Below are 17,335 nucleotides of genomic sequence, written 5' to 3' on the forward strand. Positions count from 1 at the left end.
GCCCAGGTTCAGAGTTCATTGTAGTGATAATGGAAAATTATCACTCTCGGTTTCAGAAAGAAATTGCAAAGAATAATTATTTTCGACATCCTGATCTTTTAAATCGTGGCAAGACCAGATAAACTTATACAATTACGCAGGAATACGGGGAAGCCTGGAATACTCATAAATAAAAGAATTTGAAATGTTTTATGAATTGTGAGCAAGTTTCAGAAGGGCATGAATATTTAAAAATTGTTGCAAAAAATTAAAAATTATTGGCGATCTCTGATGTAGCAGACGTAAACTGCATGAATATATGCTGGGAAAATGAGCAGAATGTAGAGAACCACGTTGATACAGACACCAACTCCACACGTCTTTTCCTTGTACCATACCGCTAATGGCTGAAAATTATTTTTTAGAGTTTGAATATTGGAAGTTTACAGTTTACAAAATAGACAGAACACTTGGCTTTCTAACTAACTATATATTTTGATTGGGTTACTGTAGACAATTGTTATCTTTTTTTGTAGTTTTTCATAATGCTCGGTTTTGGAAAATTGTGGACTATGCCAAAAAATTCGACCATTTTAAAAATTTTCACAAAATAAGATCCGCCACAAGTCAGTGCGAGATTATTAAATGCTGCAAGACTTGCACAGGACCCCAAAGATACAGTAACCCTGTTTTTCTGAAATAACCTATAGTACCCCCAAAGACTCAGTATGTCTACTCTCTAAGCCCTTTCTTACAGTTTCCAAATTGTTACCAAAACTAGAGGCCTCTTTATACATCTACAGTAGTCATACAGTAATCCTATTGTACGCGATGCTTAAAACTTGATCGGTGGCTTGCTCAATTAGGCACAATCTCACCATTAACAAAGTCGTATACGAGTATTACCAACTTCTTAATGTGATTTTCATTAAAAAAATATTTTCCTGATAATTTTCATTGAAGTTAGCAGTCAGCAATTCCCAAACAATGCACAGTACAACTACCTTACGTCTACAGTATCCTTAAGTAAAACCTAATTCACGTCGAAAGTATTCAAATCGCAGCATTACCATCTTATAATAGTGTCTCATTGAAATTTGTACTTGAGTTTAAGATTAAACGATAGATTCTTATTTAGATATCATTGATCAAAAAAGCTAGTGACATACCGGGAAAAGAAGAATGAGTAGAACCATAACAATCTTATCTTCAGGAGTTTCCGCCATTATGCTCTGAAATGCCCTGTATTCTTTCAATATTTATCAAAACAGCCTCAAAAAATAAAAATACAAAAAAAGAGAAAAAAGTAGAAAGGTGTTAACTGAATTTTCAACAAAAGCTTCTTCTTTTTATACATAGAAACATTATGATTCATCTGAATGTAGCTGATACAATACGAATGTTAGGGAAAGAAAATATGAGTAATCGTTGAAAAAAGGTATCGACGAAATACAAAAATATATTGAAATCGCAAAAAAATATTTCGAAAGCGCGAAGAGAAGGTGTCGAAATTGGAAATATACAGTGAGCATGTACATTCTATTGTAACAAATTTTCGGCTTTCTTGTAGAAAACAAAAATCTATGCGTTCATCTCGACGGATTCCGGGACATACGATGTCCACAAAAAGTATAGTACCTCTGCACCAGGGTTGGGACATGTTTGGTTTTTTTGTTGGTATTTGTTGTTGGGGCTATTTTGGTATTTTGATGAAAAGTAGATTTTTTGGTTTTTATTGGTTTTTGGGACCAGCTTCAAATGTTTGCAAGTTTTTTTGTTGCTAAATGTGTATTTTCATATTTAGTTTTATCTTAGTTTCCCCAACTATTAGTTCATGAATTGTTCAATTCAAACGTTTGTGCGTGTTTAGCACAAAATATTTATAGTTCAACCGAAATCCGATCTTGGAAAGTTTTTCGGTTTTTTTGTCGGTATTCGCAACAAAAATACGTCAGCCATGGGCAGAAAAATCAGTGATGATATCATGAAAAATGTGAATCACACTCTCTCAGCATGTTCTATTCAGCCTCGGTTTACATCGTCAAAACTATGAACCTATTCAAAAACTGGAAAAGTATCTAAAATATTTGGTTCAATATGGGTCTCCATGTTCACCTTGCACAACTACTTCTACTACTACTAATATGTTTAATAATGTCCGAAGTAAATGCTTGAAAAGTTGAATCGCGACGAGACCAAAGTGAGCGAAGTGAATCGCCGATTGATCTTGGAGTTCTCATTTTGTAGGAAATTCAAATAACAGAATTTTCAGTGTTCCTGTATTTTTCTCCTTTTTCTTTTGTGGTAATTCAGCGTATTGAACATGCTCGTAGTTTAAAACAAATCTTAATTTTCCGAACTCTATTTGCTCTCTATCCGAAATGTTTGCTCTCTATCCGAAATGTTTTGTGTTTGGGTGCACCCTATCACACCTATAAATAAGGGTTTCAAATGGAAAAAAACACGATTCAATATAAAAAATAATTTATTCGAGACAAAAGTTACAGAGCTGCTTGAGAGATTGACATGAGATCCGAGTTTATATTATCCGACTGCATTTGCTGCAAAAAAATATTTTTAGAAACTTTTTTCAAATAGGCGCGCGAAAAAAAATCAAAAAGCTTACACTCTTCGACTGATGACTGATGACAGGAGCTTCTTTAATCACTTCATAATCACAATCCGGTACAGTTTCCAGAATAATCTTCTTATCAGTGAACTTGCAAACGAGTAAAGCCAAAATGAGAATGACAGATTGAGCAGCTGCTGCTCCGATGAACATAAATGGCCACATTCCTTGTCCAATTCTTGTTTCTCTTGGTTTTTCATCTTTCACAAGCAATTCTTTCGGAGCAATTTTATCGAAGGCTAAGTGCAACGGATGAACATATCCAAAATTGCCGCTAACGTGACCAGGACTGGAAGAATTATATACTTTAAGCAAATATATTCTTAATCCATAATGTTCCCGTGCATTTTGGAAACACATACTTGTCGTATAGCCCTGGCCAGGTGCCCAGACTGTGTTCTTGTGGTTAGGCTACTTTTAGCTACTTCTAGGCTTCAAGTCAGAAAGAAAGTTTGAAATTTCAATTTCAAAGTTCATTGCAGTGGAGATATAGTCAACTATTTACCTGTTCTTGTCTGATCCAGAAACAATTCGGCCAAGAGAATGCCTATACGGTGTTTGAGGATTACAACATAAAGTGGCATTAGTGTCTGTGCCGGGAAGTTTGATATGAAGTGTTTGACATCCTGTACAACAGACTCTTTCTTCTGGAAAGTCATCCGTTGGATCAGCCACAAAATGTGGTTGATCAAATGACATTGCGACTCCATATTTGCAAGGGGCAAATGTTGGCTGGTGTTTATGGACTGAAAATAAATTATAGATTTAAAATTATTGAAAACTTCATAAGAACTCACCCAAATAAGTCATTTTTACTTTTGTATAGACGTTGTCAAATGTTTTGTCCTCACAAAGCGCCCAGTATGGCAAACCAACGAGAAGAATGATATTCAAAGAAATCATATTGAATCCGTTACTTATCACTTCTTTGAAAGGGAATAATGTTTTGTTTTTTCTGATATGGTGAGTATTTGAATAGATATTTTTGAGTTCACGCCGAAAGCAGTCGGATAGAAATAATTTAAGGTAAAAAAGGCTTGAATTCGGACCGAACGTCGGAAATTACGACAATGCAAATAATTTTCACTTCCCGGATTCTACAGCACGAATGAATGTGCCGAGAAGGATCGTGGGCGGCAATTGCCGTTCGCCAAATTTTTTAGTCGACAAATTCGGCAAATCGGTAAATTGCCGGTTTGCCGATTTCCCAGAAATTTTTAATTCCGGCAAACTTCCGATTTGCCGTTTGCTGGATAGCAGATTTGCCGAAAATGTCTAGAGAGATTTTTTATAAAACGTAAACACTTAAAATCGTTTTGAAACTTTTTTTTCCGATTTTCTCTCTTTTCAAAATATATTTATAGACGCAGGAACATTCATACGAAGCGTACAACTTTGCCGATTGTAATTGAAATTCTGAAATTCTCAAAAAATGGTGCAAAATCACGAAAAATTTTCGACAATTGCCGTTTCTCCGGAAAATCCGGCAAATCGGTAAATTTTTCAATTCCGGAAATTTGCCGGAAATTTTAACTCCGACAATTTGCCAATTTTCCGGACGAATCGTTTGCCGTCTACCCCTGGATCGTATCAAAACAACGACATAATCAGAAATTGCATCTGCTTAGCTTTCACAAAATACATAATTAAATGAATCAGGTGCATAGGCCTCCTCCTTGCACTAGCATGTGGAAGACATTTAAGAAATCACCAGAAATCAAGTTTTTCGTTTCATTTCAAACACTTTTTTGAAAGAACTGTCATCAAAATATATAAAGTAAAGAAATTAAGAAAAAAACATAAAAAAGAGAAGAAATTAAAAGAATGATTGGAATTAGAGATGGGTGACAAGTAGCAGAAATAGAAGGGAAATGAATTGGGGGAGGAGCATTGGTCTCGTCGCAAAAATAAGGAAAATTAAAAATAATAAAATGAAGACACGAAAGCAAAAGGCAGAAAAATGCGAGTTTAATGGAAACAACCGAAAAAAGTTTATGCAATAAAAGGTGGGACTATATACATCTAATGTAGAAACACAGAAATAGAGAAAATACTTCAAATTACTAAAAAATAATCTTCAAGTATTTTCAACAATTTCTTTGAGCTTCATGGTTTTTATCAAGAGTATTCTAATTAACAGTACTGGGTACTAGGTTCAAATTCGATGTGAAAAACAAAATTAAAAAACTTAAATGGACATGCTTTTTGAAAGAGAGAAAATGTGTTCCTAGTTGATGTTCAGAACAGAAGCGACGACGGATGAATGTGGGGGAGACTAGACTAGAGACTGGTTGCGGGACGAAATTACCCTTTTTCAATTGTTTAAAAAATCAATAAATGTTTGAGAAGTTTAGCTGGTTTTTGCGTGTTTTGTTTGGAGATAAATGGGGGTAACACAGGGATACGGTTACCACCGACAACACATGAATGAATGAAAGTGAAGCAAAGAATTTCGTGGTGGGACCACTGGATTACTGTAGATATTGATGGTTACTGTAGTGGAAAGACCTATTTGAAGATTTTATGAATTTGCTGCCATTAGACGTGCCTGGAAGAATAGTTGTATTTATTTTTTTTAAATAAAACTCTCGGTTTAAAATTACCTTCGCACACTCGGGACACAATATCTCATGTCCATCGGTAATAAATCCTTTCCCTACAAGAGATGTTGTACATTGTGCACAAATGAAACAATCATTATGCCAATGTCGATCCTCGAATGAAATGAATTTGGCGCCACCGATTCCTGAAAATTGTTGGTTGTGTCATTTCGAATAGAAATATTTCAAGTTTCCAATATTTCAGGTAATGTAGAGAAAAATGGCACATTGTGAATAATATGTTTAAAAAAATTCCATCCAGTCAAAGCGTCACGGAAGCGCCTCGACGCCTCTTCCGACCGAATCACTCGCCCTCCTCGCGCCCTACCGGCTGAAGAGGCGAGCGGGCGTGATCCACTTTTTTTTTGGCAATTAATCCAATGTTTTGATGGAAAAATCAGGATAAAACGTATTTTTCTTTCCTATTTGAAAACCAAAAGCATCACCTGTAATTGGTTTTGTGCATGCATTGCATCGTTTCGCAAACAGATCTCCATAACAATTTGCACAATATGGTTTCTCATCTTTGCTTGTAAATCGTTGTCCAGCTAATGATGAATTACAATTTGTACAACAGAAACATTCACGATGCCATGGTTCATTCTTATATGTGACACCTCCAGCAGTTATCACTTTTTTGCATTTGGAGCATCTTGTTGCAAACTTTTCTTCGTAACACGGGCCACAGAATACATCATCATTTTTCGGTATGAACGATTTTGTTCCAATTGCCAATTTACAATGAGCACAACAGAAACATTTATCATGCCATTGTTTGCCTTTGTATTCCATCTTTTTCATTCCTGTAAATATTTCTTTTTTATCATGGATCTTACTAACGAAAACTTAGAAATTATTAAAAGTTAAATTTGTTCATGAATTCTTGAAATAACGATGTTAAAAATTTATTTCAAAAGTTGAAAACTGCTCAGAATTGTGAATTTACCGACTTTTGACTACGTATTTTAATTTTTCTCCAAAATGATTTTCTGAATAAGGAAAAATAAAAAATTTCAAAGAAATTGTCTTCAAACTATGGGGAAGTTTGTTTGAAAAAAAACAAAACAAACTCCAGCCGTGGGGTGTGGTCCGATGGTTCTGATTAAATTAGTGTAGTGAAATAAAACTGACCTGCTCGGAAAATCTCATTGCATCCGTCACATCTTGTCGCAAATGCTTGGTCGTAACAATTCGAGCAGAAAACTGAAAATAGATTCATACTTTAATGTTCACAGATTAATCTGAAAATCGCGTTTGCCAATTAAAAACGTACAGAACTCCGAGTTTCTGAATTCCGAAAATTCACAAAAAATTATTGAGCCCAAAAATTTCTGTTTTATTCTGAAAATGTTGATGGACCGGTGTTTTTATTATTTTTAGTGATTTTTCGAGTTTTTATTTCACTTTTTAGATTTTCCGGATTTCGAAAAAAGGTGTCATCGACTCCCTTGAAGAAATTATTGAAAATTTATTGTAGCATAAACTGGCACCTGTCCGGTTTGCCAGACTTACTAAATAGAATTAATTTTTAAAAAGTTCGAGAAACTCACTTCGATCATTTTTACTTCCAAATGGCATGTCGACGAGAGATATTTTGCACATACTACACAAAAAGCAGTGCTCGTGCCAATGCTTGTCTTTGTACGATAGGTCCTGCAATTTCAAGGTAAACGGATTAGGAAACGACAAATATTTGAAGGAAACATGAGAGAGAAAATGGTTTCTAAATAACTTTTTAGAGGATTATCAGTTTGTAGGTCAGCTGAATGTGTAGGTAAATAGTCATGTCTAGAGACTAAATAGAAACAAAATTTTGATAATAAGTATAACTACAGTTACCCTAATGTTGTCTAAACGTTAAAAAACAATAAAATATGCTCAAAATTGGCCAGAAACTAAATTTTCAGATGGAATACTTCAACTGTCTTATGGAAAAAATTCTTGAGATTACCAGTACTTAATTATAACACTTGAAATATTTGTGTAGAAATTCACGAAAATTGTGACATTATAAATGTTTTTACTCGAAAACTATGTTTTAAAAGTGTGTTTAAAATATTGTTTACTAATCGAAAATATACTATCGTCGATTTTTATATTAGTAATTCCCACAATCAATGAGTTTCCTTAATTATTTTTAAACATCCTAAACAAAAAATGTTTACCTTCGAATCAATACCAATTGGTTTTGCACATTCATCACATTGGTTTGCGAACACATCTTCATAACATTTGATACAATATGGTTGCTCATCTCTCATAATATACCTCTGCCCTGTCAACGTTTGATCACATTGCCAACAGCAAAAATGATCACTGTGCCAATCTTTATTCATGGCTTTTGTGTATTCTCCAGCGAAGATTAACTGAAAAAAGATAAGAATTGACAATTGCAATTGAGTTAACTGTGAATTGAGATAGTGGAGGTTCCAGGGCAATTTGAATAAAAGTTGGAAGAAATGCCCCGAAAAGTTTTTTTGAATATGAGAAGTTAGAGATATTTTGTGTTTCAGGTGTATGTGTTTCAGGTATCAAGAGTCTCTTTAACAAAAAATGAGAACCTCAAACTTGTACTGGTTATTTTAAACTACGAAAGCTCCAGGATAAAAGTCAAAGAAATAAGCGGGATACATTAACTTGTGAGTGAAATAATTAATTTTAACAATCAACGTAATTTTAAAATTGAAAAACGTTGACTTATAATACAGTCACTGTAAACCAAGAGACTAACGAGGCATACGTCGATTGAAAGTTCATATATTTAAAGTGAGAAAGTTTAGAGAAACAGTTTCGGATCCAAATTCAGTTAAAATAATTATTTCTAGCTCGACTCAAACTTCAATAACTACTATTGAATAAACTTTTTTCAAATGTAGATAATAAGCATCTTATTGAAAGGGCCCAGAAAAAAGAAACAACAAGAGCACAAATGGAGAGCTCTTTTTGCATTTGTTTCAATCTATTAATCATGCAACACTGCCCTTTTCGTCTCTTTTTCTCTTTTCTATTCCTATTTTTGTCCAACAACAAGACAAAATTTTGTCCGACAATTCTAGGATGGAAAATCTATCCAAAAAAATTAGAAAAAAATTGGTGCAACTAATAGAATAACTAGAGTGGCAGAATTCAAAGCAATTTTCAAAATGAACCTTTGGTTTCTTTTCCCAATATTGGATGTTTGAATCTTTAGGGACCCACGAGAAAAGGGGAGGTGATACCCAAAAAACACTGAAAACAAAAAAAACAAATGCAAAAAATAGGGGGGTGTTGGTGAGAAAAAAACTAGAGGAAATGGTGAAATGGCAACAAAAAGTTTCGATTTTTCAACGACCCCTCCCCCTTTTTGGGACCTCAACACCACAATGAGCTATTGTCAACTCGCCATTTTTTTGGCTCGATATAAACATTTTCAAGAGCTTTTGCTGGGGTTAGACTAGACAATTCTATATGTGAAAAAAAGAAAGTAATTCTTATAGCAATTTCCGTTCCAGTTATTACTATTGTTAGGACTTTCGAACGTAGAAATTGCAAATTGATTTTTAACTTAGAATTGTTCAATTAATCACTAAATTTAAGAATAGAAAAATATAAAGAATATCAGATTTGATTCAAAAATAAACTAACTATAAGAAAAAACTGGAACAAACTGAAACATTGGTTAAAAATTGACATTGACTATAATTTCGAAATTTGCCAAAATAGTTTTCTTTTGTTATTTTCTGAAAATAAAATAGCGCGGCCTGTTAAAATCTAGTGATATTAATTCCGACAGTCTGAATACTTCAAAAATAACTAAATTCAAAATTCACCAAAAAAATTATTCTAGGGTTGATTTGTTGGTAAAAAGTTAAAAACATATTATAGTACCGAAAAATATAAAAATTTATGGTTTTTTTTTTGAAATTTGAATCTATAGTTTTAAAACTTTATGAAAAATAGTTTTCATTTAAATTTTGTCGCATACTTTTCAGGTTTTGAAAAAAAACTGGAAATATTGCGGGGGGAGCAATTATACCGATTTTTCTTTTTAAAAAGTTTCGAAATTTTTGAGAAAACTTATAATGCCACGTGTCACCTCAAATCAAAATCTACTTTGAAAGACGAGAAACGACGACGACAATACCAAGTATATGTGCGTATGGCAGTAAGCATCTCCTCCGAATAAGGGTCCCGAAGAATCTGAGAGAGTCCCCGGAGGATCCTGAGAAGGAAAGAGAGACGGGCGGCGGGAAGGACGGAAAGAAAAGAAAAAGGAGACAAAATGTGGTAGGCACCCATAGTCGTTTCGCATTTTTCCAGAAATACCAGAAAGATAGGGAGGGGTCTCTCTCTCTCTCTATATACATATATATATACCACTGACTTGTTGTGCTTCTCTTATTTCTGCACTGCTTGTGCATTCTCTTTTTCTACGACACAACCGATAGAAATATAAACAAGTCTAAAGGGAGTTAAAGAGTTTCAGTTTTTATTTATGTTAGCACGCTCTGGCTGGACTATCTGATTTTGGGTGCTCACCGTATTTTCTAGAATATTCCTGTTTGTCAACTATTTGAAGCAAATTCAAAAATGTTAGAGGTTCTTCTTGAAAAAGTAGCTTACAAAGGCCCTTCGACTCAACATTAATCAGCTAACAAATTTCAGAGCAAACGTAAAATATTCTATCAATAGTAATAGATGTCAATTTAACATATTCAATAACACTCTGATCATAAAACAGAAAAAAATTTAAGTTGAATTTTTGATAACTGGCAAATATCGATCTGCTGCCTAATATCGGCCACATCTCAAAATAGTTAGGTTCCTGTTGAACTGTTGAAATTTTAAAAATGTTCTAGAACTTTTCCAAAAAAAAATTGCAAAAAGGCGAGAGCCGGAGCAACTCGAGCTTGAGCATTCGAATTGATAAAGTGAGAAAAGTGAATGCTGGTGATGGGGGGACAGGAAGAGATATGGAACTTTCCGAACAATTGGCTGATTGAAGGAGAAAAATGGAACAGAAAGGGTCAAAGGTTCAAAAATTAATCCTTTTTCAGAACTTTTGAAACTGGAATCCAGATTTTGTGCTGTCTGAAACTGTGAGTCGGACATTTGGTTCGCGAAGAAAAGCCGTAAATGGTTCTAAAATATTTATTTCAAGCTGTATTTTCTAAAAAATCAGATAGTTAAATCTGGAATCTCTAAAAACTCGTATTGAAAATCGTAGGTGGACCAAGTAATGGTCAAAATAGTCACGTCTAGAACAGCTGAGATATTTGATGTTGGGATATTGATGATGAAATTTCGATTTTAAAATGAGAAAAAGTGTTAATGGAAAGTGAGAATATGAGAGAGTCGAGAGCGTGGGACGGGAGTGGATCATGGTGTAATATTAGGGGGACCCTTTCTGTTTCTTCTCTCTCTCTCAACTTCCCTTCCAATACACTAAATGATTAACCGAAAAAACTGGAGAAGAGACAAGAGCTCACTCTCTCACACATATACACATACAAACACATAAAACATGACGGAAAAAACGCGCTTCGGATTTCATGGACCACCAAAAACATGTGTGGGATTTTAGGGTGACAAGGATTATTGTACAATTTGTACCCAAGTATTTTTAAACTTGGTTTGAAAAAATAACAATTTTCCTCTAAACCTATACAAATTTCCAACCAAACTATGAGATTCTGATACTAGAAATATCGAGGAAAATCCCAATACTTTGTGGAGAGAAAGCGCGTGCTAATGAATAATTCGATTCAATTTGGTGTCGTCAAATGTTGCATTTGTTTCTCATTTGTCTCTGTCTCCCGAAACATGAAATTTGGTGTCACAGAGAGACAAAAAACTAATAATAACACGGGGAAAACAACACACGAAAACAGAAAAAGCAGATTGACAAAAAAACCATGTGAAACGGACCGAAACAAAAGAGAAATAGAAATGGACGAATGTAACGGAAATTTATTTATATAAAAAAAGAGAGAACGAAATTATAGGAAAAGTGGTGGATTCTGGTAGGAATTGGTGAACTGTTCACTGATCATTTATACCTTTTTTAAAAAATTGTTCCAAAAAGACAAGTATTCCGTAGATTACGGGTTTATAGATATTTAGAAAGCTCATTCTCTATTTGATACCTGCACAACACCACCGAAATTAGGCACACGTCGCGAACGATCGTTTCCGTGATGAGTCCGTTTTGCTCACCGCCAATGGAAGGCTTTAAACTTATTATCGTGATCAATTCATTTATGAAAAAAAAAACTGTTGAAACAATTCTTGAGACAGATTCGAAAAAAATCCAACAAAAAAGAAAAAAAATGTTCGAGCACTGACCGAAATTACCATTGCATTTCCATTGCATGGCATTTTAGTTGGTTTATGACCAGAAATTGATAAGAAGAAACTTTGAAATAATCTATGATAACTCATTTATTTGACTCATTACCAAACGCCCAAATTGTTCCAAACATTTGTTTATATTGTTTCAGAACATTTACAAGAGTTAGCTTAAAAAGCTGCCCAGCATTTTCAAACAAAAACAAGAAACTTGGAAATTTGTTCCAAAAAATGCGGAAACTTCCAGAAAATGCCAAATAGTCACGCGATCCGGGGCAAAAATCTTTTTTACCAAGAAAGTCAACTTTGAACAATTTTATAGTTTCCCTTCTAAACGTGGAAAAATGACTGGCATCTTGTGCGCCGAATGACGAATAAGAAGAAAAAAATGACGAGAAACTTCTGAATCGGAAAACAACGTCAATTGAATTCAATTTTGTCACATAGACAAGAGAAACTTCAATAAATCCTCTTTTTGTCTACATGGGCGGTCTGGCGTAGCCTAGGTTTTTTGTTAGAATTTCCTAGAAGCCTGGTTATCATAGATGTTCTAGTACAGAAGCTTATTTGGAAAACTAAGTGATTGTCTAAATTTTTACAATCAGGGCTGTACGGCAATATACTTTTTTGGCAACCGATAAAAATCGCCGATTTCCAAACAGCCCTTCGGTAAACCATCTTTCCTGGAGCACGACTCTATGACGAAATTCTCGTTTTTTTGTTGGCTTTTACAAAAATCAGACCAGCAATGAAGGATCTTCTCACAAACACAGATAATTCGCGATATGCTCATAATGTTTCAGAGAACAGAATGGACCCATCACGATCAAGTCGTGTCTTCAAAATGCTAATGCTGCGTGGTTCCTGATAGACATGTCGCAAGTAAACTGTGTGTAAGAACAAAAAATCAGATTAAAATCTAGTTAGACTGTTACAGGAAATATTAAAGCCTTGCTGACTGACAGTATATTTCTAAATTCAGAAAATTTAAGCATTGGACCAACTATGATACTTTTCAGAAACCATGAAACATGGTTCTTATCAACAGAAGCTTATCGAAAAAAAAAACACAAAAATCAAATAAAGTCATCATGGGATTTTTTCTTTAAAAAATAATATTTGCGTTTCCCATGTTTCTTCTTTTTTTTTGCTAACTGCTTTGATGATGATTGTGACAGTATTAACTTGTTTGAATTCTTTCTTGTTCAATTCTAACGACTCGCCAGTATACACTTTTTTGTTTATTTTTCACCCCCTCCGAACGGGGAATTTTTGGGGAAGAAAAGAAGATTGTTGACAAAAATCATTGCTGGAAAAAATGAGATGGAAAATCGAACGGCGACGAAGAGACCGGAATAAATGATGTCAGTTTTAAAGGGAAGATTAATAAATTATTCAAGTGATTAAGTTGATCATAGTTTTAGAAAAGCTAAAACTATGAGTTCGACTTTTACGAAGTTGATAATAAATTGATTTTTGCCTGAACTTTGTTAGAATTTCATTAAGCCTCATTAAAAACCGAATAAATAATTTTGAAATATAGTATATTGCTAATTGACAAGTTTTAAATATATACTGAACAACTAAACTTAGAAGCGATTACCCTAAAAATGTCATTTTAATACATATACAATACCATTTTTCTGGCTTCTCAGAAAACTGAGTAGGTCCAGTAAAACAATGCTTTATAATTTTATATAGTGCCAAAAATTAAGACGTTTAGACAACTTTTCAAAAATGTTCTGTCCAAATCAAAAAAATTATTGCATTTTTCAAATATTTGGCGATTTGCTTTTACTGAAACATTTGAAAAAACATAATTTTTTATAGAGATGCACAGTTTTTTGACTAATTGAATAATTAAACGAATATGCATTTGAAAAAAAATTAACTTGGAAAGCTGCAAAGTCTTAAACATGTTTTTTTTTTAAGATTCGGAAAAAAAAACTATTGTGAACAATTTGAAAGCAATTTCATTGAGGTTAACTGGTCAAAGATGAGACGAACTTCCGTTCGAAAAAGAGCGAAGAGGATGAGAAGGGAAAATCCGTTAAGTACACGAGAAAACGTCGTTAAAGAATGAAATGTTTTGTTGGTGGGATCGTAACTAAATGAGGTCTTTTGGAGAGTATAAATGACAATTTTTTTTATTTTTAAAATTTTTAAATAAACATTTTTCAAGCATACCGTATTTCTTCTTTTAGTGTTGCACCTCATTGTTCAACTTTGACAGCTTATATCTAGGAGTGGCAATGGGTCGGAACGGGTCAATTAACAAAATATTTGTTAGTTCTATTTCTATAGTTTATTATTTATTGCTATGTTTTAAATTGGATGCAAAATAATATTTTAAAGTAAACAGTTGGGTGCAATACTAATAGAAGAAATACGGAATTTTAACTTTGATGGTTATTTTCTAAGAAGTAGTTGACAAAACACGTAAGAAGTGCAATTGGGACCGCCCGTTCGTCCCATAGAATGTCAAGTTGAAAAAGAAAACAGAAAAAGTGCAAAAAGATGAACAAATACCTCATCACAGGCCGAACATCGTGGCTTATGGAGCTCCGCGTAGTGTCGCTCACAGTAGATTTGATTGTCTTTGACACAATATGTCAGATCGACAAGTAACTGAAAATTGAGAATTAAGGAATATTAGAATTTATTATTAAAGCTCTTTTTTTTTTGAGAAAGATTGATTTATTCTCAAATTTTATGGCACCTATAGTTTTTTCTTCGAAACAAACACTGCTGGAAACAAGACAGTTTCCCAGAAAAAAATGAAGAGATATTTTTTTTCAAATTAGTTGATTATCATGTTTATGTGTTTGAAATTTCCAACGCTATTCAATAAATTTTTTTCAGAATTTTTGTATATAAAAGGTAAATAAACTGTTCCAGCAATTTTGATGGCGCATAAAACTGCTAGATGAGTTTTTGAATATTCATGAACATTTTAATATTGACTGTATATTTTCTGATTATAGGTTTTATAAACTAGTAGAATTATTACCTGTTCACAAGCTTGACATGTAAAACAAGCCGGATGCCATCCAGTTGAATCTCCAAGTTTTGGTGCAATAACTGCCATTTCGTTTGTTTCAAGTATACCCGAGCATTTATGACATTCCTGAAAATAATAATTATGTTGTTTTTTTTTAATTAAAAACAATTGAGAAAAACTGAAAATTAAAAAAATTAAACCTTAAAGTAAGATCCCAAAATTTACTGAAGTCAATATTGAAACAAAAATAATCCTAAAAGTTTCAAAACCGGAATTAGTTGAAAATTTATGAGCTATTACAAAAATGTATTCAGTTCCCAATTTCAAGAATAATCTTACCATAGCTTTATTAATATTTGAAGAGACATAACCAATATCTAATGCAATTTCATTTCTTGCATTCACAAATTCTTCATAGACTTTCCGTTCGGTTTGTGACGTCAGATGTCTACAGTAAGCCACTGAAAGATCTTGACGTGGCAATTGAAGCAGTAGCTGCTTTTCGCGAAGTTTCTCTCCATTTGAATTTGTACGTGGCACCACGTTGTTCGGCAACTGTGACATGTACTCTTCTACCTACAAAAATTATAGGATTGAATTTTGTGTGTATAAACTGAAAATATAATTTTAATCGAAATGATACTAAGAACTTTTTTTCAAGAAAATTCTCTAGACACCTGTAACTGTCACTTACATCGATCAACCAATTATTTTTCGTTTTTCGAAAAAACTCTCCCGCCTTGTGCATAAATCGAATCATAAGCGGGTCGCCGCGCATATTTTCGGTGAGGAGACCCATTGTTAGGTGCACTTCTAATAGAGAGGAAAATGATAAGATACGTGGAAAAAGACGAAGTGAATGTAGAAGAAGAAGATGAAGGAATGGAGCAAATAGAGCAAAAAACAGTAGTAATGGACGAATAAGAAATAGTATTTAAGACTAAGAGGTGTTAGAGAAAACTAGTGGAAGAGACGAAGGGGGGCACAAAGTTTGTATGATAGATTAACTTTGTAGAACTGTTGGAATCAGAAAAAAGAGATCAGAACGAGAAGAAGAGACACTGAAAATAGAACTAGAACGTTTGCAAATTCTGTAAAATTTTGATGGTCAGGGAGAGAATTGGAACATTTTTGTGAAAATTTACAAAATTTGGTATCTAGAAAAACAAAAAGTTTTTATTGGAAAACGTTTTCATGAAAATCAAATTTAAGTCAATTTTTTAAATGTTTTTCCTATCAGGACATTTTTACAGCAAGATATGGCATGCGGAAATAAGTAAAGAAACATTATTGCTTAAAACTTCAAGTGGATCCTAATTTTTTCCTGAATACGGAAATCTAGAAAAAGTTTCCAATTAAAAGCAATTTTTGCTTGAATTTTTGAATTTCATTTGCGCAAATTCAAGTAAGAAGTCAAAACACTTATTGCATAATTTAAATATTTTTTAAAATTAATTTTAAAAAACTACTAAATAATTGTGCAACCTTGCCGGCTCAACGTAATTTCATAAATCAAATAAAACGTGCAAAAGTGTGAAGATCATAAAGAATTAATAAAGATCAAAGAATAATTGGTCAATATTGTAAAAAGAGCCCATCAATGACTAGCCAATAATAGGATTATAACTTCCGAAAGTTTATAAAAAGTTTTTGTTGTTTTTTGCAATCAAAGACTAACCACATCATTGTTCACAGTAAAAATCAAAATTGGATAAGGAAATTTAAAAAAGGTAAGTGATAACCTAAATCTATTATCAACTGATATTATATATCTGTTGAACTTGCAAAAATTTCTGGTTTTTTTGTTGCAAATTCAACAATTAAAAAAAAGGTGTACGTGGTGTTCGAAAGCTCAAATTTTCACAAGATTAAAACTAGGTTGGGAGAAGAAAACTAACAACTTTTTTAAATTTTCACTGGTTATATATTGCTCCGAACAAAACTAGAGAGCTTCAAAATTTTCAAAAAAAAAATCAAGAGAATTTCGTGACGTAAAAAGTTCATAAATATCAAGAATTTAGGAGTGCTTCATCTCTAATCTCACAAAGCGTAAATAAACAAGAAATGATATTTTTCCATCAAAAAATTCGAAAAACTGTTCGGACAGAAGATATCGAAATCCCTTTCCCGACAAGAGGCGGGTGTGTGCAAACAGGTGTTGTCAGGCTGTGCTTAACCATTTCCAACGGGAAACACATTTATGTATTTTATGATTTGAGAGACACATTCAAGAATTAAAAGGGTACAAGGTCATTTACTCAACGGCGGCATTTCTTGATTCAAAGTAGACAGTTACAGGTGTTCAATGATTTATATCTTATTTCTTAATGAAATTTGAATGAGGAAATTTCTATGTGAAAGAGCCAATATACATATATACATACCTTCTTTCGTGAGAGACCTGGTGGAACCCATGCGTACCCGTGTCCAACCGAGCCAGGAACTTCTGGCTCCGCAACTCCGGATTGGGGCATTCCGGCTGAAATGTTTATAATATAATAATAATATATTACGTTTGTATCTGAGAAGATATTCTGAAAAATATTTCACAAAAAAGATTTAGCGTAATTACAAAACTAATAAAGATCAAACTGAACTAAATAAGGGGATTCATTTCAATCAAAAAGTCCCTTTTTGAAAATTGGCCAAAATGTTTTTCTATGATTTTTACAGTCCAATTGTGTTCCAAATATTTGTAATTGAACATTAATGTAGAGGCAAAATTGGTCTAAAATCTCTTCTAAAATTTGACATCTTACCAAAACTTTTATTGAACATTTCAGATAATCTGAAAATTTA

At 33.3% G+C, this 17,335-nt stretch overlaps 3 protein-coding genes and 1 non-coding gene across 11 annotated transcripts in view; all 4 read right to left on the bottom strand.

Moving 5' to 3' along the window:
- Window positions 1-171: 171 nt before the first annotated feature.
- Window positions 172-1,211, bottom strand: F25H5.8 (Plasma membrane proteolipid 3). The gene is made up of 2 exons (NM_060059.2): window positions 1,149-1,211; window positions 172-386 (listed from the first exon to the last, which is right to left on the bottom strand). The coding sequence occupies exons 1-2, from the start codon at window positions 1,203-1,205 to the stop codon at window positions 255-257; spliced, it is 189 nt and encodes a 62-aa protein (NP_492460.1). The 5' UTR covers window positions 1,206-1,211; the 3' UTR covers window positions 172-254.
- A 1,237-nt stretch (window positions 1,212-2,448) lies between these two features.
- Window positions 2,449-3,627, bottom strand: F25H5.2 (uncharacterized protein). Its single transcript, NM_060060.2, has 4 exons — window positions 3,406-3,627; window positions 3,114-3,354; window positions 2,606-2,897; window positions 2,449-2,540 (listed from the first exon to the last, which is right to left on the bottom strand). Exons 1-4 carry the CDS (start codon window positions 3,509-3,511, stop codon window positions 2,481-2,483), a joined length of 699 nt encoding a protein of 232 aa, NP_492461.1. The 5' UTR covers window positions 3,512-3,627; the 3' UTR covers window positions 2,449-2,480.
- 21ur-13519 lies at window positions 3,477-3,497 on the bottom strand. The gene has a single exon (NR_050359.1).
- Window positions 3,628-4,317: 690 nt separating the features above from the next.
- The window catches only part of lim-9, a gene marked incomplete at both ends in the record, with an annotated part of 38,919 nt that continues 25,901 nt past the window's right edge, over window positions 4,318-17,335 (bottom strand). For 2 of the 8 annotated variants that reach the window (NM_001313465.3, NM_001030057.5), the window contains 10 exons: window positions 4,327-5,156; window positions 5,212-5,354; window positions 5,655-6,011; window positions 6,340-6,411; window positions 6,759-6,861; window positions 7,374-7,574; window positions 14,065-14,163; window positions 14,546-14,662; window positions 14,876-15,112; window positions 16,921-17,015. In NM_001313465.3, coding sequence (NP_001300394.1) covers window positions 5,130-5,156; window positions 5,212-5,354; window positions 5,655-6,011; window positions 6,340-6,411; window positions 6,759-6,861; window positions 7,374-7,574; window positions 14,065-14,163; window positions 14,546-14,662; window positions 14,876-15,112; window positions 16,921-17,015 — 1,451 coding nt within the window. Of the gene's footprint in view, window positions 5,157-5,211; window positions 5,355-5,654; window positions 6,012-6,339; window positions 6,412-6,758; window positions 6,862-7,373; window positions 7,575-14,064; window positions 14,164-14,545; window positions 14,663-14,875; window positions 15,113-15,230; window positions 15,394-16,920; window positions 17,016-17,335 lie in introns of those variants that run through there. The other 6 variants (NM_001377616.3, NM_001377617.3, NM_001026238.6 and 3 more) reach the window with 6 other exon arrangements.

This window comes from Caenorhabditis elegans, chromosome I (genome assembly GCF_000002985.6).
Source record: "Caenorhabditis elegans chromosome I".
Classification (NCBI taxonomy): domain Eukaryota; kingdom Metazoa; phylum Nematoda; class Chromadorea; order Rhabditida; family Rhabditidae; genus Caenorhabditis; species Caenorhabditis elegans.